The sequence below is a fragment of the Sminthopsis crassicaudata genome, chromosome 3 (genome assembly GCF_048593235.1).
Source record: "Sminthopsis crassicaudata isolate SCR6 chromosome 3, ASM4859323v1, whole genome shotgun sequence".
NCBI classification, from domain to species: domain Eukaryota; kingdom Metazoa; phylum Chordata; class Mammalia; order Dasyuromorphia; family Dasyuridae; genus Sminthopsis; species Sminthopsis crassicaudata.
In genome coordinates, this window is record NC_133619.1 from 469,619,987 (window position 1) to 469,643,194 (window position 23,208).

A 23,208-nucleotide genomic window follows, 5' to 3' on the forward strand; every position below is an offset into this window, starting at 1 on the left:
CGAAGTGCCTTGTCATGCAACAACTTCAGTTGCTAAGGCAAGTAACAGATGATCTTAGAGTGAAAACAGAAGAACAAGTAGGAAGTAACTTCCTTGAAGAATTCTTTTGATGTGAGGAAGAAAATAATCTTTATTTTCTTGAAAAAAAAATCTCTTGAGAATATCACTTTCGTTCTTTCCATGGTTTTCTTTTTTTCCTTCCTAATTGTTTCTGATGGAAAACTGAGGGTGAGATTCCTGAACATCTTTGTATTTATTCTTTGAAGGCAGAATTTTGGGGATGATTTTTTATAATAAATAATTTCTGATCATCAGAGACTAGCATTAAAGGAAGATGAAATAAAAATTTTTGTCAAAAAAAAGTAATTTAGGTAGAATAGATAGTATGTTAGATATAAAGATTAAATAATTTTTTCTTTCTTATCAATAATGTACTCTTGAAAGAATTCCCCCTCCCAGAACATGCTAATAATAATTTTCCTTCAGTGGTTTCAAATCACCTCAGCTGAAATGTAAATATTCCCTTCACTGATTAAAATAATATACTGAATGGGGACTGTCAAAATCTAGTGGTATCTAGCATTTAATACTAGAAAGATAATTTTAATGAACATGTGTGTGTAATGAGATGACCTGAAAAATGCTTCCTTTGCTTATTAAAAAACTGAATTTTAAAATCTTTTTTGTAAACAACATGAATCAATAGTCTTTAACAAATTATAAGACATTTTTAGAGAATTAAACTCTAGGTCTCTTCATTTCTTCAGTAAAAGATGATTTTATTTTTCCTTGGCTTATTATTTTTACATTTATTTTAGGTTTATGAACACCAAGATGGCAGCAAATCTCTAAAGCTAGGAGATTTTGGCTTGGCAACTATTGTAGATGGTCCCCTGTACACTGTCTGTGGAACCCCTACTTATGTGGCTCCAGAAATCATTGCAGAAACTGGGTAACTTCTTTATTATTCTTGTTTTTAATAGCAGTAAGTGATGGAAGCTTGATGCAGCTGTTCGTAGGTCTAACAGAGTTATCAGGCCTCTCTTATCTCACTTTTGTGATCTTTACAGAGAAAGTCTTTTTTGTGTGTTGTTCAAATCGAATCACCAATTACTGCCTTCTTGTTTAAGGCTCTCATTTGCCCTCTGTTAAGGGTTAGCACAGCAGTGATTAACCCCAGAGGAGAAAGTCTTCAGACTAACAGTGAAACATATAGTGATAGTAATTAACTCCCTCAAGGAGATAAAAGGAAACAAAATCTGCTCTAGATAGCGATTACAGTTTCCTGTGGTTTTTTTCTCTGTTGCCCTTAATCTGCAATCACCAAACCATTTTGGCCTTCTTTAGGATCCATTGATTTAATGTAGCATGTAAACACCCACCAGTGGCAGTGAAATTGAGGAAATTTGCAGGTTTCTCTATGCAGAAACTATAGCTACAGGCTGTTCCAGTCCTAGAAAACACATCTTACTTCTCTCCCTTTCTTTTTTTTATTTCTTTCTCTCTCTTTTTTTCCCCTCTCTCTCCCATTTCTTCTCTCACTCTTCTTTTCCTGTCTTCTCTTTCTCTTCTGTCCTCCCTTTAACTTCTCCCCTTCTCCTTTTTGTTTTCTTCTTTATTTCTCCTTCTTCCCTAGGTATGCCCTCTTTTCCCCCATCCTCACTCTTTCCAAGCAAGCCTATATCAGAAAAGTTCTTGATACTAAGTATCTGTCACCATAAGCAATAGAAAAGACAATTTCTGTGTGATTATTTTCCCACCTTTTCTTCTCTCTCTTATCTCTTCCCATATTCCTTTTGTTCCTTCCTCCCCTTTCCCATTCTGTCCCTCTTCCCAGCCAAGTCATTTCTGGGCAGCTCAGAGTTAAATTTTTTCTTCCTGGCCTTTTGTTGGAAAAGCAGACACAATGTAGACCAGAAAAGAGAGCGTTGAGATAGAGGGGAAATATGACCATGAGAAAAATGCTAGATGTATAGTCCTGAGGGATCTTGATTGAAACCTTGCTTTTGATACTAGGTGTGTATAATGAAAGTAACTTAAATTTTCTTACCTTCTGGAAAGTGGGATAGTACCTATATAACCTACCTGATATAGTTATTGTGGGGATCAAATTGGGTAATATGTCTCGGTTATTATTATAGCTAGGGAGAGAGGAAGAGAAAAGATACAGGTTGACAAGACAGCAAATAAGGTACTTCCAGGTAATGGTATAGATAAGCAAAGTATATAGTTTCTTTCTCTATGACCATAATGACAATCCCAGATAACACAGTGTTGGGACAATCACATTTTCTTTTCTGGCTCTCTCTGGGTCTGAATTTTGCTTATTTTTCTAGTCCAAAAGTTAGAGATATCTGCTCATGAGCATAGGTATACTCTTTCTGATTTTCATTAATGTGTTTTAGGTATATATTTTTCCTCTAATCTCAATTTATCTAGTGTTAATTATTTTTAACAGGAGGATGGGGAAGAGGGATAGATATGTTAATGTATTATACCATGTGTTGTAATGTGCCCTGGCTTGATTTATCTAAATCATAATATCACTTACATTTTTAGATATGGCCTCAAGGTGGACATCTGGGCAGCTGGTGTGATTACTTATATCCTGCTGTGTGGTTTTCCTCCATTCCGTGGGTATGGACCACAATTTTCTATTCAGCTCCTAACAATGTATTTCTCTATTCTTAGAATGGTCCATATGTCTCTCTTGTACTGAATACAAAGAAGTCTGCTGCAGGGGAAAGGGGAGGGAATTTTTATTTGTAATGCCTGTTATTTTTTCCATATTGTGCATGGTAATTTATGTGATGTTCATAAATCTTCTCTGTGCTATTTTTAAAATTTGTTCATTCTCAAATTTACCAAAACAATTCCTTTTGACATTTTGAATTGCTTAAAAACATCTATTTTACAAAATTTCTTGGGGAAGGGAATGTTGCAGTTGCAGAATAGACAGGCATACCCTGAATTTGCTTTTTTCTTTTCTTCCCTCAAACAGAAGTGGTGATGATCAGGAAGTACTTTTTGATCAGATCTTGATGGGTCAAGTGGACTTTCCTTCTCCATACTGGGACAATGTTTCTGACTCTGCCAAGGTATATCTTGAAGGACTTTATTTTTCTTTGTGTACGTTAACATCAGGATTGTTTACTAAGTACTATGGGCAAAGAGACTATTGATATTGTGTAGATCACTTTTTAGGATTACTTTGGGATTTATATTGAATAGATTTTCAAAGATTTTACAATTGGGATAAACATTAGCTTCTGAAGTTCTTTTAAATTTTTGATGCTGTCAGTGTAGCACTCTACCAATATAGTGTGAATAAATCTGGGTTCAGACCTTAACTTTCTATGCAAGCTTAGCAAGTTACTTAACTTAGTCTAGATGAACTTGAAATTTCCTTCCAGAACTTTTAGATTGTATGTTCTCTTGTCTCTCTTCCTCAATATGAGCAAGTTTTCTGTGTTCTTGATGAGATTTTTTTTTGAGAGGTCACTTTTTGTGTGCAAGTTATCATTAATAATATGTTACAGCCTACTTACTTACATTCACTATGTATCATAGGTCACCTGAAATTTGGGTTCTTCTTGTATCATAGTGTTCAATAATCCATATCCATTTAGCCTTCCTAGAAGAATATGAGGGCTACAAAGGTGGTGTTGACAGCAACAAACAGAATTCACAGTAATCTTTGTACTGGACCTCACCCATTATCCAACTTGTCTAAGATGTGTATGCACTAGCTCATAGGACTATCCATTCGCTTATGTTATTACATGTATAATGTCCATTTTTCATCCATTTCACTTTTTCATAGGTATAAGTAGTTTTTTAAAATTGCTTTTATGGATTTATACTACATAGATTTTTTTTGTGCTGTTCAACAAGCATTTATTGATCATCTAGCGAAATGTGTCTAAATCAGTAGATGTTGAAAAGACATATATGGCATGATGCCTATCTTCATAGTCTTTAAAATTTTACTTATAAATGCTTAAGAAAACTAAATAGCATAATACAAAATATATTCAAATGTCAGTATGTACCAGTCATCAGGAGTTAGAGAAGGGAGAAATCACCATTTAGCTGGAACTTCATAAAGAGAGGAAGGAACTGAACTGGGCCTTCAAGACAAATAGGAATTTGGTAAAGAGGAGAAGAGGAAAGGGACGTCATTTCACTCCATAAAACTAGGAGATTGACTTGAAAAAGAGGTAAAATACTTACAGTATGAAATTTAAAATGCTTTGGAAGATGGCAGATCGTTAGTTGTATTAATTTTACATTTGTACAGCTGTCATCAGGACTGATTTGAAATCCAAAAAATGTTTTTCATCTCTTTGAGCTATTAAGAGGGAATTATTTAGTCTTTTTATTTTTTCCTTCTTAATGAGATATCCTTTTTATTTTGAAAAATTCCAAATCTAAGTATAATTTATTATTGAATATTCCTGGTTCCATCTTTTGGCTCTGATCTATCAACTTATATTGAATTCCAGCTTTCTTAATTTTCAGAACGGCCCCATTTCAGATCAGCATGTGAATTCAAGGGAATGGGGGGACATGAAGAGTTTCAGATCAAAGTAATGGGTTATATTCATCCCAGAGAAGACAAGGTTCATGGATGACTTAAGAACTATCTTCAAGTGTATGTAGTGTTATTGCTCACAGATTGAATGATCAGACATGTGCTTAATCTTCAGCAAAAGGACTTGAAGTTATGCATAAGAAATGATTTCTTTATAATTAAATTTGTCAACTTTGGAATGGGCTGCCATATGGAGTTTTAGTACATTCTCCCCTGGGTCTTTTAGAATGGGATCAATTTTTTTTCTGTCAAAGAGAATTTAGCTGTGTAGGCTTGCCTAAATATAGGAGGTTAGATACAGTGGTCTCCCTTGTAACTCTTTGATTCCTGTCTCACAAGTCAGCAGAGATGTGCAGTTAGTCTCATCTCCAGGATTGAGAAGTTCTGGTTTAAAACATGGGAGATACATTTGGCAAAAGAGGTTTGCTTGGCTCCTCTCCCTTATGTTGGATTAATTATGAAATCAGAGAAAAATACCATAAGGTCTTGGTTTAAAATCCAAATTGTCATGAGATTGATGATTTAAATATTTAGTACTGTCATGGATGGTTTACAGGCTCAACATAGGGAATTAGACTGATAATCCATCTGAAAGAGAAGAAATTTGTTGTATCACTATCAAAAAAGAAAGACTTCACATTCAACCCTTTAACGTGATTAAAGTGACCAATGAATTCCGTTGCCTTGGTGGTAAGTAATGCCAATACCATCAAACTAAATTTTAAAAATCTAGTGTATTATCTGCAGATAATGCAACACTCAATTCAGTTCACTCTTCAGCAATCATTTACTAAGTACCCATGTGTTCAAAGAATTATGGAAGGATCTGGAGATCCAACAATGAAACACAACATTCTTTAAAGAATCTTGAATTCTGATAGATAGCATAAAACATATCCAAAAAGAAAAGAAATATGATGCAAAATAGAATATGACTATAAAGCAGAAATCCAGATGACTATTTCCTGAGAAATATAAGGATCAAGATGAGATTACTTTCAGCTGGACTGCTCAAAGAAGATTTTATGAATGTCAGTGAATTTTCTATTGCCTATGTCTTCATGCCATGTCTTTTGCCTCTTATATGAATGTCAGTTCCTATCCAAGAGCCTTGGATCCTGACTGTAAGAGTCCTCAAAAACTGACCTGACCCAGACCCACCATATAGCTACTGTCCAATTATTCTCACCCCCTACCATCACCTATGTACTTTCTCTTAATACTCCCTGTTTTCAATCCCTAGTTCTGAGAACCATAACAAAATCAACACTGGTATTTCTGGAAAGGCCAACCTTGTTAACTTTTCAGTCCAAAAATAACCTTTACATGTGTTATCTTCCCTTAGTAGAATGCAAGTTCCTTGAGAGCTAGAACTATCTTTTTATGCTTGTATTCCCAGTACTTCACACAATTTCTGACAAAAAGGAAGTAATTAATAAATACCTTTTCATTAATTCCAGCTTCTGGATAAACTTCAATAGATAGAAAATTAAGACCCTACTGCTGAAGTCTCAGGGAAGCTGGTCATGGCAACATACATCTCAAGAGAAGGGTGAAGAGATCCATACAATCAAATAAATTACTAGTGAAGTGCTTAGTATGGGCTGAACAAAAGAAACAGTAAAATCCAAGCATGAAATGATGCTGGAGATAGATAGGAAGTGACTATCCAAGCAGTCAGATATGTATCTAGCTATCATAGATCACATGACTCAGAGGGAATAGAAACACTACTATTTTTGAGGCAGAGATTAAGCTAGGGGATTCAGAGACCCCCAAAGCCATAAGTTTAATAGCTGAGTAAAAAATTAGGCTCTAAATCTAAGTGGCTGTAAGATCCTAAAGGTCTCATTAATCATACCTGTATACTGGAAACTACCTAGTCAGCAGAAGTACATATTCTACTTCCAACTAACTGAACCGTACCTTAGGGAAGCATTGAACTCAGAAGCTTATCTATTTCTGCCTCTCTCATTATGTAAGCTCAAGATCTCTGACCTGTGTTGGTCCATATTTTTTCCACTGGACATGCCTCCAAGTTGCATTCAAATTTGTAAATTAAAGAATTACAGATGCTCTTTAACTAGAAAAGACCCAAACAAACATTCTCTAGTCAATTACACTCACTGTCATCTCTCCAAAATAAGAACTTTTAAACAATTAATTTCAACAAATCTTTTAAGCATCTGCAAAGTACAAGGCACATAAAGGCAAAAATAAAATCTCTGCCTCAAGGACTTTACATCTTAAAACAAGTATACAAGTAGTAGAAACTAATTTTAGGAGGTTAAGAATACTGATGACTTGAGGTATTACTAAAGTAGGCCTTTTGTCAAGTGGCACCATAATTGTGGTGGTTTGAAGAAAGTTAGGGATTCTAGAGGCAAAAGTAAAGAAAGAATGTACTCTTGACATTCAAGGAAGATACTGTACACAGAAAAAAAAAAATCAGAGAACAGTGAGAAAGGCAGTTTGACTGGATCAAACAGTGCCTGAAGGGTAGAGGACAATCATATTGTGGAGGGCTTTCAATGCAACTGAGGACTTAGTTTTTTTGTATTAAAAGTAGTAAAGAGTCTCTAAAAATTTTTGAGACAAATTATGAAAGACTCAAAGTTGTACTTTTTTTTTTTTAACCATTGATTCCTAGTTCTTCCTTCTTTCTAGGATATCTTCCCCTCACCTATGCCTATCAAAGTCTAATGTATCCTTGGGGATCTAGTTCCAGTGCCCCTTCCTGAATCTCTCCAGACAAGGACTAAGCAACATTTTATTCTTCTAAACATCTATAGCACTTCTCTGAAGTAGTGCTAATGACTGCTATTTCTTTCTTTGTTTTCCAGTTCTGTGTGTTTTATCTCCCCTAGATTTTATCTATCTCCTTGAGGACAGATTCTAATTCTCATATTTTTTCATTTCTCATAGTTCCCTATAATATGCCTCACACTTAGTAAATGCTCCCTAAATGGTTGCTGAATGAATGAAAAATCATAGATTTTTCTTCAGTTGATTAGGATTGATAATGGTAGTATAACTGACATTGTAGGTTGTTTCACAGTATTCAAAGTTCTCCATGTGTTATTTCATTTGATTTTCATAGTAGTCCTGTACTATTCTACACTACTATTATTCCCATTTTATAAATGAAGAAACTGAGATTTGAGATTTGAGAAATTGACAGTGAATGACAGAGCAGTCCTTGAAACCAGATCTTTGACTCAAAATTCTCTCTATATATTTTGCTAATACAGCATTGCCTCCTAGGAAAAATCATCATCAAAGAGTATTTAGCCTTTGGGTACTGTGACATGTGCTGGGGTTTTCAAAGCAAGTTTTCTCTGTTATCCAGGAATTCATAGGTTGAAAAAAAAAAACTGCCTTCTGACATAACAATTCAACCCAACTTGTGATTTCAAGATCTCAATGTCTTCATTAACCCTTAGATCCTTGCTTCAAAACTATCAAGTCATCCAGAAGACATCACATTAACTTCATTAACAAAACAAGTCCCATTTAAGCTGTTTCTTCATTTTTGTAGAAGATAGATGGATAGACAGATAGCTAGATAGACAAACATAAATAATATATATCACATATGTATATGTATATATGTATATATGCATATATAGATAAGCCACAAATATATATAAACCATTATCATGTTTTTTCTGTCTTTTTTAAAAATCTAAACATATTATCTAATTTCAAGGAAAACTAATTTTTCTTCAAGGGCAAAATTGAATAAAATGCAGGAAATGTGATTTCTATATTGAGATAATATATTTAAAATTTAAATTTTTTAAAACCTCTAGTTTAATACTGTACGTTTGAGAGGCCAAACAATCTTCCTGCCAAAAAAAATTTGGCTATATAGAAAATGGAATTTTGGAATTTTTTTATTGTCCTGATCCACTCACTAGAGGATTTTGATGCCAGCCCAAATCCTGATCATGGGTGAGGAGTGAAGGGGTGGAACTCGTGAAGATGGTCAAAACAAGAGTCTGTTTATTCAAAATGTTCTCAGCCTTATATACCCTAATACAGTTTCATAACTATAACTCACTGTGTTGGTGCTATCTATAGGATACTGTGCATGTGGGACCACATAAACAACTTGCTTTTTGTGCAGATGTTTCCTTGCCACCCTAGTATAACTCTGCTTTAATTACAACACAGGTTGTCATGCCCCCTGACTTCTCAGGAAGTTTGAAATGCCTCTAGGGGGGATGGGGAGCAAATCACACACATCAACAGGGTTCCTTTTACTGGACTAAAGGGTCTTATATCTTGTCCAGGGTTCCTCACTCTCTGTGGTCCTCCACTTTTTATCTTACATTTTATTGGGTTTTTTTCCTATACCAACCAGTGATTATGAAACTGAAATTAAAAAAAAAAAAAACTTTTGTATATTGTTATTCAGGTATCAAAGGGTAAAATAATGTATTTAAGAAAAGATAGAACATTAGAAGACTTTGCCAGCCAACTTGGAATAGAAAGTTGGTACATAAAAACTTTTTATTTGGGTTATAAAAATTTTATAAGCTGAATCTAATCTTTGGTTTCATAGGAACTCATTACCATGATGCTATTGGTGGATGTTGATCAACGGTTTTCAGCTTTGCAAGTCCTTGAACATCCATGGGTTAATGTAAGTAAATTTTTACCTCTCATGTTGAATCTTCATATGTTTTTTAAAAAATTAACAGGTTTCCTAAAACCTTTCCTCTTCAAGACTAAGACCTAACTAGGAAGAGAAAAGTAACATTTCATATTTGTCACTGAAAAGATGTTTGTGTTATATATCATCTTTCCTTTGACTTACAGTATGATGACCTGCTGGACAGTCCTTCCTAGAATTCCTCCTAGAACCTCAAACTCAACACATCTAAAATAGAACTTGTCTATGTCACCTAAACACATCCTTCCCTTCAACTTCCATTTTTCTTTTCATGTCACCTCCATGTTCCTAAACACTCAACTCAAAACCTGAGTCCCCTTTGGATCAGTTCATATCCTAGATCTGATCATTTACTAATCCCTGACAACTCTTCCTCAATAATTCTCATACCTATCTTCATACCTATACAAACATTACCTAGTTCAGAGATGTATCACCTCTTGTCTCAGCTATTGTAATAATTTCTGTATTGGTCCTCCTTACTCTATTCTCTCCCTGCTCTCACACACCTTTTACAGAGATGCCAAAATATTTTCCTAATTTACAGATCTTAACATATTACTTCCATCCTTGAAAACTTCCAGTCTCCTCTTTTGCCTCTAGGAAGAAATATAAACTCCTTTATAATCTGCCTCCAACCACATTGTTTCTTTTTATGTTCTAATCAAAGTGGTCGGTTGACTCTTTCCAATTTTATTCCACCCTTTCCTCCCTCCTGCCATTAATATGAGTCAAATCTAAAACCTAGAAAATACTTTCTCCTCATCTTTAGTTGTCAAAACACTTTTTTTTTTCATGGAAGATATATCCAGCTCAATTGCCTACATTTTTCTTTATCCTTTGCATTAAAATGCACATAATAGGTGCTTAATGATCATTGGCCTGAGTGCTAATCACAGTAGTTGCTATAAAGAACCTTATGATACAAAATTTTAAGATAAAAGGCATTACATCATTTTTCTTATTTGGACATCAGTAAGATATGTCCTACAGGAATTACTATCCCCATTTTGCAAATGAAGAAATGAGGCACTGCCACCCATCAGTCTTAAAGCAAGTGTCATTGATAGAATGTGAACCCAATGCTTTTCTAACTATGAATCCACTGCAATTTCAATTCTATCCCATTATGATTTGTTAAATTAAATCTCTACTTTCTGTGAAACTTGTCTTTCCTGTATCCTGCTAATTCTAATGGCAGGAATTCTCTGCCATATAAGTTACAAAAAAGCATTCATATTTAAAGTTGTTATTTTCATTTCTGTGAAATGGTGATTCAGTCTCACAAGGAAGGGTGATGTCTTAGGCCTTTATAAATATATTTTATTCAGTCAAGAGATATTGTCAGAGAATTTTGTCATATGTTCCCCATAAAAAGAAATCTTCAAGAGGATCCTGTAAAAAAATCTCCAAACTTTGATCAGTAAGACAGAGCATTGCTCTATATCATGATTTCCACCAGGCTGTTGATTCTGTTGCAGAAATTAAAATCTCTGAATGATAAAGCTATTGATGAGAAAGATCCTTTCAAACAGCCAATAAATTCATCACATGACTTGATACTATGGGAAATTAATTATGGTTTATGTTTTGTATTGTGAATTCAGATTCATAGTAGTATAGTATACCTCTGTTCTGAGCCATTTCTTCTTTTCACATCATCATCATCATTGCTAAAATTTATAAAAGACAAGCTTATAATATGGAAGCACAACAAAAATACTAGATTTAAGTCAGAAGAATTGAGTTTGAATCTCAACTCTTATTACTCATTATCTGCAAGACATTAGGCAATTAACAGTGAATTAATGGTAATGAACCTCAATTTATTGTACCTGCAATCTAAGGCTAGTAAAAGGTTCAAATGTAAATCCCTATTGGAATTTAAGCTATTAATTTTACTGAAAGCATCATTATTCCCATTTTACAGTTGAATAGAAACTAAGCTTTTGAAAGATTAAATGGCTGACTAAAAGTGATACAAGGACACTCTCAAGATCTCTCAAGAATTTTAGAATTGATTATATGACAGAGAAGACATTGGCACAGGAGAACTGAGCGAAGCAGAACTGAATTGGCTCAGAAGAAACATAAAATGTGCAAAGTACATAGAAAGTCTATCCCAAATGTTTTGTGTCTGACTTGTGGTAGAGTATTCTGAATTTGTATTAGTTTGATCAGCCACAGTCAGACACACCATAACTCAATTCTAATATAGTGATGATGTCATTTTGATTCTCTTTGAAAATGAAAGACAACAACCAACCAACTAACCCTCACCCAGATACTGTCAGAATCAAAATTTTACTTCAGATTTTATGAATCCAAATCGAATGTCTTTTTCATTATATTATTCACCTCTTCAAAGAAGCTTATTTTCTCTATATAATAATCCCAAACATGAAACTTAAATATGCTTCCCAATTTTAGCTCAGGCCCATTCAGGCTTTTTGGTGGAAGTTGTATTCAATTGCGTTCTCAAAGTACTTGAGAACAGAATCACTCTAATTCTCATTATCCAGCTTTTATAGGATCTCAGCCTTATCATCAGACAAGACTTTGTGTTCTATATCAGTAAGTAGATAAAGAGATGAATAGTCTTTCCCATGACTATCTTTTGATGCTTAAAACTAACTCTAGATAAAATTCCATCCTAGAAGTTAGGACAGCACACACCTTAGCCATTATTGGAAATAATAATAATAGAAATATTACACTAAGATCTTCTCCCCCTCCTTCCACATCCATCACTGTAATGTGTATGTAAATATAAATGTATGTAAATGTGCTGGTCAGTTCCAGGATTCCCATTTGCCTCCATGATAGTATCTGACATGAAATACCAGTCATGTTGATGATTTTTTTCTAAATTCCCTTGGGTGATTGCCTAGAATATCCTGTTCTTCCCCATTCCAGTATAGACTGAACCTCAAAGAAAAAGTTCCTCAATGGAGAATATCAGATAGTGATTTTTGCAACCATTTTTGATTCCAATTAGGATTTAATTACCACAAAAATAAATGTATTCTCATGATTATATGCTAGTAGACAGTTTCTAGGTCCCTACTATTCCAACTTCCTTCTGTTAAAAACACTGATTATATCACTAGGAAAATCTAATTCAGGAGTGGTTCAATCCTGATACCAACCTCCCCCCAAAATGCACACACACTTTTTTTTTAATTTACAAGAGAATTTCTCAGACTAACACTGTATTTCTTAGAAACATAGTGATAAAATTTATACCAATGCTTTATATTTTTGTACTAGCTTTAAACATTAGAGCCAAAGGCCATAATGAAAGATAAACAAATTGTGGAGCACAAAATTTATCAGGCTATATCTTTTGGCAATCCACTCAACTAATATTGAAAAAAAAACTAGTTGAAAAAAGGAAGGTAACATACAGCTATCTACTCAACTTAAATTGTAGCCTTTGATTAAGTGAAAATTTCCAGTGTTACACTACACAAAAGCAAAAATAATTTAGCTGAAGGTTAAGCCTGGAAACAATGTTTTAATCCAAGAGTTGGCAACCTTTTGAAAAATGACATGCCAGCTTCATGTAATGTTTCTTTTTGAGATGCTGGAAATTTAGGGACATGAATTCCAGCTACAATCCTTTCTGGAGACAGCAACTATACCTCTTGTGCATTTCTGGAAAGGACTAAATTAGCAGCAACTGACTTCAATAGCAGTTAAGAAGAGCTGCCATACCAAAAGTAATGAGCACCTCCATGAGAACCTGTGATAATAGTACAACCCACCACAGAATAAGCGTGGTTTAAGGTATGACAGTGGCCTTTTTCAAGATCATAATGGAGAATGAGCTAAGAAAATTATAGTAAACAAAGAGCCACTTTATAGCTCTAAGTAAAAACTTTCATGCTAGTTATTTACCAGCAGATTACTTGGTGAATATCTGATGTCTTTGGAATTTATCAGGAGTCTCAATAGACCCTAGCCTAATACATTTTCAGTTTCGATTTTTATGATAAATATAGTTGGAATGTTGTTGGAAACAGCGTAACCTGTTAAGTCTATTCCCAAAACACTAAAACGACCTCATGTCAACCATTTCTCAGATGTTTTTCATTTAAGAAGCAAAATTGTTCAGACTTAACAACTGTTAGCATTGACGTGAATGGACATCCTGCTCTTTCAGAACTGGAGTTTCTTAGCCTCTTACTGCTGCCCTTATTTCAATTTCTTCCCCCCACATATCTCCTGATCCAGTAAGGAAGCAGTATCACACCTTCTAAAATTCCTAATCTTGCTTTTATTTTGATACTCCATGAATTTTAATTTCAAACTTTTGAACTTCCAGAAAATGCATCCTAAAGTCCAGAGAAAGATATGGACAATTTTTTAGTCCAGATTCAACTACTAAAAAATTCCTGCATATTCTGAACTTCAAGACAAACTTTTTATTAAACTGAGAACAGATAGTTTGTGTTTCTTTTAGCAACTTTTGAAAAATTTTGATTTATAAAGATATTTATAATAGTAATTACATTTCTGTATTACTCAAATTGGAATATTTCCCCCCTCACAATAAAATAAAAAAAGACTAATTTAGACTTTCATACCCATACGAGTTTTGTATTTGCTGAGGTCTGTAATGGAAATAAATGAGCAATCAATCAACTAGGAATAATAAATTACAAACCAAAAGAGAAGATTGTTGTGACATTCAACTTGTGACCACAGGAGAGGAAGTTGTGCAAGGAAAAAAAAATCAGAATAATCACTTGAACCCTAAGGAAACAATCAAAACACTTTTCAAGATCCAGTTCATTCATTGTCATTTTCTCCCATTATTTTTACAATGACTTATTCACTTGGCACATTTGGAAAAAAAGAGGAAATCTTCCTTAAGAAGTGGATAACTTAAGAGTAACCAACTTAACCTTGTGGTATTTGTCTGCATTTAACACTGTTTCTATAGGCTATCAGTTTTGGTGCACTTAACCTCATATGTACCTTTGCCCTATTATACACTCTTTATAGAAGTGCTCTTCTGTCTTAGGGATATATCAATTAGATTTGTTAATCAATAGCTCAGTCAATATATACAGATGCATGAGTGCATTATAGACATACTGTAAACTTTTCATTAAATGGGATTTTTTCACCCACCACACTGAACCCTCTCAAAACATTAGCCTTCACTATCAATTGCTATGAATTTGTAGAATACAAAATAATTTTAGAATAGCTTAATTAAATCATAATTAAGGAAGTAAGTTTCTTCCTAAGACCAAGTATGTATACATATGCATACAAACACACATATGAATACTCTCTGAATCCAAATGCAGCATTCTACCCATTATACTACAGTGTCTCTCTACAGTAAACTAATAACTGGCCAAACAGACTTTGACAAGTCTTTCAAAATTTAGACTGTGGATGACTACCTTCTTTGGCCCTTGTTCTGCTTCCTCAATTCCATAATTCAGTATTAGCAAGTATCTCATCTATAGTATTTTAAATTTCAGTTTATATTATCTTGAACAATGACAGTGAGAGAATGAGGGGAAAGGGCAAGAAAACAGTCAATAGATGGTCCATGACTATGTGAATTTTTAAATTTACCAAGAAAAGATTTCACTATTCTCTAGTCCTAAGTGATTTTTCATGCAAACTCTTTGTAAGGAATATAATCCTCTAGATTTAGAAAGCCAATCAAAAACTAAAGTAATTGGTAAATGGTGCTGTTTAAATGAAATGGAGGTCAGTGGTAGTCTAAGAAAACAACAGTCTCTCTCTATAATTACAAAGACACATTGGTCATCAGAGAGCTAACATTTTTAATGAGAAAGTTAATTTTCCCCAGATTCTAAGACAAATCTTGGTTTGTCTTAAGAAAAAAAAATTTAAGTAATTTTCTCTTCAAGTACAATCTGAATTTGACATTGAGTTTTTCCTGTCAGAAACTAGAAACTATGCTGGGAAAAGATAATAAGCATGGGGAGAATGTGAAACTAGGAAGCATTAAGATATGTCATAGTGCAACAGAACAAGCAATTGGGAAACCAAGCCTCTTGTTTTATGGCACTTTAAAAAAATAAATAAATAAATCCAAGATTCATTTAAATCTGGGTTTAGTTTAAACTGAGAGTCAAAACTCCCCTAATAAATAGTTCAGCTTAATTCATATTAATTATTAACTATTAATACGATACTCCTGATATCTATGGAAGGAAGGTAAACATGGACTTGAGGACAATTCAACAATTGTTTTTCTAGGTGGTGAAGAAGGGAAGAAAAGTTTACTTGCAAATAGTTCTCTCACTCTACTCCACCCCTCTCCAATTGAAAATGGGTAGACAAGAGAATGTTGGCTGTCCAAAAAGCAGCTGCTATGTCTGACTTTCTGTTTTACACCCTGATTTTTTTCTTGTCAGCAGCAATATTCTGCCAAATCATGGATGAGAATTTTTTAATCACAAACCACTAACCTCAAACCACAAGCAACCTATGTCAGATTTCAGGAGATGCTCAAAGCTCAGAATTGTGTTAGTAATACTGAAACTATTTGCAAAATGCTGCCAACTTCATTGTATCCATCTTGAAAACACAGAGCACATTTTTGACACATTATCTGCACTGTGATGATAATAATGCTAAAAATAAATACTAATGGTTCCCATTTAGTTAACAAGGTAGGATTTAAGTTATTTATTTTATCCATATAAAACAATCATAAAATCATTGATCTACAATCAAAAGAGACCTTTGAGATTATGTAATCTAATCCCCTCATTTTACAGATGAGGAAATTGAGGCCCAGGGAAGCTAAGTAACTCACATAAGCCTATTAGATGCTATCAATCAGTGAAGAAACAACATTAACTATGTCCCTCCCCCAAACAACTTGGTTATGACTTTTAAAAATGTTCTGCTTAAAGCTTCCAGATGAAATTTATAAATGGAAAAAGCAGTTCTGATTACTTATAAGGTTTAACTCCAGAGTATAAAGGCATCCTTTTGTCTGAGCAAATTTCAAGACTTCATTTAAGTTTAAAAGAAATGCAATTTGAATCCCACAAGGGGGGACTGGCACCATTCCAAAAAAACAGAGCTAAAATCCACCTAGAAGACTTGCATGGGTTATTACGAATTAGGGCTGGGCTAAATCTAGAAGTGAAGAAATAAGGTTTCACGAAGGGTCAGAAACATATAAATGTGAAAACAAATGAACTCTACTTAGTAGCCAGCAAGAGGCCCATGCATAAATGCTTTTTCCATTCATTTTTTCATGGAGTAAGAGAAAGATTCATAAAGGCAGGAATAAGTTTTTTTGTGAACATTTAGATCTAAGAGTAGAATGGACTTCCTTGGAAGCTAGTAAGATTTCTCCTCAATTGATATCTGCAGGTAAAGTCTAGATGTTCATTTGATGGGTATATTATAGAGGAAATTTTTTTCTGGTATAGATTGCACTAGATGACCCCTGAAATCCCATTGAATTCTGGGATTCATTAAACTCTTAATTTGCCTTCTCTGAGCTTGTTCATCATCCAGATTGCCTTTGATATCCCATCTAAATTTAATATTCTGTGTTCTTACTACATTCATATATAACACCACATTCATATAATACAGAGCTTCAGGACACTTTAATAAGATGTTACAGATAAATTGCTCATCTAAGTCTGTGGAAGAAGTTTTCACATTCAGAGTTTCTTATGCCAGTGAAATTACCAAGGTGCCATTTACTCCCAAAAAAGTACTGTACAACAATTAATTAGTTATCATGATTTTAATCCCATAAACTATTATTATTATCTTCATTTGTAAGTAGGAAGAAACAAGTTTTGCATAAGGAACAGTAACCATGGTTTGGTTTTGTTTTTTGGTGACAGAAATTAAAGAATAACAGGAAATGAGGGCAGTGAAGAAGGGAAACAAGTTGGTGAAGGACACTGAAGATGAGTTCGGCAATCGTTGGATTTGACCCATTAGTAGCCAGCACTAGGTTTTCTAAGAGAAAAGTGATATGATGAAAACAGTATATGAGGAAGGTTATTCTAGCAGCTGTGTGTAGGATGGTTTGGAAAAAGAAGAGTCTGTAGGCTGCAAAACCAGCAATGAGGCTGTTGCAATAATCTGACCATAATGTAATGAGGGCCTGAACTCTAAGGCATTAGTTGTGAAAGGGAAAAGAGAGATCAAATATGAAAATGAAAGGAAGGAAAAAAAAAACTGTCAGTCACAGTAATCAAATGGATGTTAAGGGGAAATTTGGAGGTATCAAAAGTGAGTCAAAAGTGACTTCATTGAATGGTGCTGATAAAATTGAATGTAACCATATTGGATTTATACCTCTTCATGATGGTCACAGATCCCCTATTTGGGAATCTTCAGCTAAGGGTTAATTCTTGCTTGTATAAAGCATTGATTTTTTTTATTGGAAGGAACCATATTTCCCAGACAAGTGGTATATCAGCAGGAGATTACTGACAACTCGATATGAGGAAATAACTATAACAACTCATAACTGAGCCCAGATAGGCCTAGTGGTAAATAGATAAAACTAACCAGGATTCAAATTATGAATGCATTTATGAAATCGAAATTCATCCTTTTCATCAAGGATGAATATCTACCTTTGAAGTAAGTGTTGAAAATGTGTATCTCTACCTTACAAATGGAGAAACAGACACAGAGAAGCTAAATAACTAGCTCTGTCATCGTGGGCAAGTCATTGAACTTTTCAGGCTCAGTTTTTTCATCTTTAAATAGGGATAATAAAGATTGTTTTGACAATCAAATGAGATGATATGTGTTTAGCTACATATTCAAGCTGTCATCATAGCATGATCACAATGATTCTGTGTTAGAGACAAAGCTCCATCATATCCATTTATTATCATATCAGAGGCACTCCAGGATTTTATTCTTATGGATTCATTCCTAATAGCCACTGTTAAAATATCATTAAGTCCTCTTGCAATCTCAGAATGCCCCTATAGCAGGCAATGAATTCCAATGATATTCCCTCATATAGTGTATCAACATAACAAGAGAAACAGGCTATGAGATCAGCAAAAAGGATATAAAATCAAAAGAACTTTCTGATTATAAGGTTTTGCCAGAGAAATTAGATTGCTGAAATAGATTGTGGAATCTATCTTTTCACAAGGTCTTAAGGTAAGGCTGGACACCTTTTGTTCTTAAAAGGCCTAAGTAAGAAATAACATTGTAAAATGGAGAGACAGCTAGGTTTGGAATGAGGAAAGCCTGGGTTCAAATCCCATCTTGGACATTTACTAGCTTTGTCTCTGTCATTCTGGGAAAGTTACTTGATTTTTCTGAGCTTCAGTTTTGTTATTTATTAAATGAAGGATTATATTAATGACCTCTGAGCTCCCTTCCAAATATCTATGGGTCCATTTTTTTTTAAATTTAGTGATACAAAGGGAAAAAGCTACCCAAAGAAACAGCTAAGAAATCTACCCATCTAAACCAGCATTATACTGATCTGTTGTTTAAACAAAGCCTTGACTTGTTCAGTAGCAGGGCACTGAAGCATACCAATCAGTCCCAATAGATGGGTGCCAGAATGATGTGCTAGGAAGGTTAGCTGGAGAGGCTTTTACATTAGAGAAATGATGGTTTTCATTGATTTCTAGGTTTTGAGATCAATTTTGTATTTTTAAACATGTACTTAGAGCCATATACTTTTGTTACTAGAAATTGTGTATTATTAGAAAATAAAAAGGTAAGAGCAAGAAATAGTTTTAAAATTACTGAGAATTACACCTGAAAATCAAATCACAGAGAGAGTAAAGCCAGATTAATTTTGTAGCAGCTGTGGAAACCAATGGGATCTTTGAGTTATATTTCTAGGAATAGTTTTGTTTTGTTTTTAATGGGAAGGCAACAACAAGCTTGACTTTTCCTAACATCTTGTGTTTTATATTTCAAAGATCATTGCTTGTTTCCAGAAGAGAACCTTTTTTAAAAAACCTCATTTTGCATTTCTCTAAGAATTTTTCTCTCTCTCCCTTTTTATTTCCTTTCAGGATGATGGCCTCCCTGAGAATGAACATCAGCTGTCAGTAGCTGGAAAGATAAAGAAGCATTTCAACACAGGCCCCAAGCCCAACAGCACAGCAGCCGGGGTTTCTGTCATAGCAGTAAGCATCTGAAATGCACAACTATAATATTTTAAAAGAAGCCTGAGAGACAGGCTCTTCTAAGGAGACTACTCTGCCAGTAGACATCAGATTGGGCCATTGCTTTAGACAGCTCTAGCACTTAATGCAACAGAGGAGTTTCTGGTTTCTGAGATGTACTGGATACTTTTGCAGATGATTTTTCCCTGAGAGGCACATCATTATCTAACACCTCCAGGGTGTCCTGCAGTATATAGTCATTTTATAATTCATTTTTAAGCAAATAGTCCTCCCCACACTGGACCTTCCACCAAGAAAAGCTTTTTGGCTGGGTGGATTAGTTCATGATGTCCTTCTATCAAGACCCAAGGGGGTGAGGGAAAAGCTGAGTGAGAGGACATTGTAGGAAAAAACTAGCAAAAAAGAAAAACTCACTAGAATTAGTTGTGCCAGGCATAAATGTAGACTGAAATCTAATAGAATGTGCAGTCAAATTTTTGGTGAAAAAATTCAAATGCTGTGAACACCAAAAGGAGTTCCAAAGGCTTGCTGCTGCTTATAAATTGTCATTCTTATGGTTGAAACTCTTTTAGCGTTTACCATTTTTGAATGCTGCTGTGCAAGAATTTTTTTTTTCCTTTTGCATACTTTTAGATATACATGACACACAATTTGATAGCAGCTCTAGGCAAAGATTAAATTGGACAGAGAAATAAGGAAACTTCATACTTGCTTGTGTCACATTCTAGTATAAATATAAAGTTCCAAATTATTGGAATTTCTAACATTTCCTATTTTAAAAAAAATAAACTTTCTAAATTTCAATGGCACATTCAGTATGAAAAAAACTGATGTGTTTTTCCTTTCCTGGGATGATACATAGGAAAGAAATTAATAGCGTGATATGATAAAATGGAGAGTATGCATGCTCCTGAACAGTGCCCATTTTCATAAGAATAAGCCTGAGTTCTTAAATATATCTCTGGTGTTTTTAACTTTTAAAAATTCTCCGTCTTCGTCTTCAGTACAATGGTTGAGCATGAGATAAAGTTTAAGAAAACAAAATACCATACTAAACATGAGTTCCATATCTGATTGCTACTCAGTGTTTATTCCAAGCTTCCATCAATTGCAGATGGCACATATGTACACTTTCTTGTCCTCTTCCCGCTTTCATGTTTCTCAGCTCAACCCTTCCATGGTAGGTTAAATCAGCATGAAGTAAACTTAATTCAAGGACTAAATCTATCTCATAAGGGCAAATTGGTTGTACTGAAGAAATGCATACTCCTCAGATGATTCCTCAGTAATTACAAGGATTTAAAATTTCAAGCTGTGCTTCTTACCTTTTCATTTTAGTTTTTCATTTTAAAAATAATAATAATAATTGGCTTCCTGCAGAAGCAAATTGTCCCTCTTGCTTTCTGTGTTCCTTAGCTTTTCAGTCTTTACCTAGTATTGTCAATATATATGTATATATTTTTAATTTTAGAATAATTCTCCCACCATTGAAATTTTGCATACCATCATTGTTTATTTGAAATGTGAGCTTATTCCAAACTGTTTGATTCAGAAAACCTTCTTTTGATATGGGCTACCAGCTCATTTTGCCCACAAATGCTATTTCTACTGCTCTTTCAAAGGAATTTCAGCTTCTAGAAATGATGCTTTTTGTTGCCTGTTATTTTCTTTCGGTTTCTTTTCCACTCTGTTTTGTTTCTTGGTTAAACTTTCCTTAGTTGTTCACAGTAGTAATAGCAGTTTTGTAATGTCTAAAGATACCAGTATGTCTTTTCCATTGACAGACAAAGAAATAATAGGCTTGGGATGGGAATTTCCATTTTTTTGTTGATTCTGGAGAAATTCTGGATTCTTACTCAAAGAGATTTACTAAACCTCACATAAACATTGGGTTTACTATAAAAGAGTCCTAGGTATACTGACATAATTTTTCCAAATATAAGAACGGTGTGATTGTAGTTAAATACCAAGTTATCAGTTCATTAATAAACACTGAGATTATAAACTGCTCCAAAAGGAGCAACTTGTTATAAGTTGTAAATGCTAAGGGTGATACACTTAAACAATTTAAAAATATGCATTCTTATAACTTTAAACTTCTTTTAAAATATTTTTTTTACTAATGTCTATCTCAAAATGGAAAGAAGTCCTTTGGAGAAAACCAATTTGATACTTTTAAAAGTATATTTCAGAGTATTGGTGTAACGCTCAATGGCTATTTTAAAGAAAAATAGAAAATATCAGACACAACTCACGTAATTATGTGCAATTTTATATGCCACTTAGCCACAGCTGTATACTGGGTATATAAGATATATGCTTCTTTGTTCTCATACATATATACACATCATAATGTGTATTTCAGAGTAGATATAAACAACATGATTAGATTGGGAAAATGTTTTCTGATGTAGCTTTGGGCAAGCCAATGAATTTTTTAAACCAGCTTTCCCAATTTTTCAATAAGATACTCCACCCCAAAGGATGGCATAAGGAAAAAATATCCTAAATATGAAAGATTATCTAACTAAATTTAAAGCATAACCTAAAAGGAGCAATGTTATATGCAAGGTGTTATGTTCAGTACTGGAAATAAGCATGATATAATTAAAAGGCAGAATATATGTCCTTTGCTAATGGTTATTTAATTAGTTCCAGTTGATCTTAAATTTATAATACATTTTGTTTTGTGTGCCCTTGGAAATGAGCATAGGGAGGGCTGGACTTTTTATTTCCTTAATGTGGCTCCCCATTCCTTCCAACAACAGGAGCTGAAACTCATCTGTAACTTATAGCTTTAGACAGCTTCTTGGGACACTGAAAAGCTAACTGACTTAACAGTGTTGTCAATGAATCTCACTACTTACTGACTCCAACACCAGCTCTCAATTCTTTATACTATGCTGCCTCTCACGATTTAATTATTAATCTAGCTAAATGCCGAGAGTTCCTGGTTCACTGAATATTGACTTCTTTTTGATAAATTTTTCTATGAATTACACCATAAAGAGATATTCATTTAGGATATAGTAAGTAGCTTTAAACTTGAAATGAAATATCTGCTTTGGCATAGCTCTTTCTTTGGAGCTTATTCAATGACAATATATTTTTAGTAAAATTTCCAGTATCATACATTGTGTTGATTTTCTACAAATTATACAGCTTAGTCCACGATCCCATTTCCTTCTCAAGTTTCTTTTTTCTTAATTTAAGGAATACTGGTCATAACTTTCCTAGAAATTATCACTCTAGCTCATTAAAGTTTCAGTAGGAAAAGATAGCAGTAAAAGCAATAATCACCTTTAAGGTGATTATTAGTTTTAAAAAAGAGTAAGAAAACTGAGCTAATATGGACATATGAATAATGTCATTATTTTGTATCCCCAGCACCTTGCACATAATACACTCAGTAAATAATCATTTATTTTAATTGGAGGGGTGGAAAAGAATGATTGCTCCCCCCCAAAAAAATGAAATGAATTGGTGCCTTTATTTTTGACTGGTGCCTCTCAATCCTAAATTAGAGATCTAATTATTATTTTCTATTTTTAAAAGCTGCTTTTAAACAATAGAAATTTTTGTACTCTGTGACTACATTTTTTCTGTAGGGCATCAAGAAAAAGGGTCCCTGATTACCTTTGCAATTAAATATACTTTGTATTCAAAGAACTAATTCATTTCATGAGCACAGTTAATTATGTGTTCAGGTTTCCCCACTTACTCTTTCTTGTTTGTATTAAACTCTTGTGGGTGTTCTTTTTTTTTCTTCATTATTAAGACCACAGAAA

General features: G+C 33.9%; 1 protein-coding gene across 7 annotated transcripts in view; it reads left to right on the forward strand.

Annotated features, from left to right (window-relative positions):
* The window catches only part of DCLK1 (doublecortin like kinase 1), a 387,769-nt gene that overhangs the window by 342,070 nt on the left and 22,491 nt on the right, over positions 1-23,208 (forward strand). For all 7 annotated transcript variants that reach the window (XM_074303493.1, XM_074303494.1, XM_074303491.1 and 4 more), the window contains 5 exons: positions 819-952; positions 2,560-2,637; positions 3,002-3,098; positions 9,162-9,242; positions 19,307-19,420. In XM_074303493.1, the coding sequence (XP_074159594.1) occupies positions 819-952; positions 2,560-2,637; positions 3,002-3,098; positions 9,162-9,242; positions 19,307-19,420 (504 nt within the window). The remainder of the gene's footprint in view (positions 1-818; positions 953-2,559; positions 2,638-3,001; positions 3,099-9,161; positions 9,243-19,306; positions 19,421-23,208) is intronic.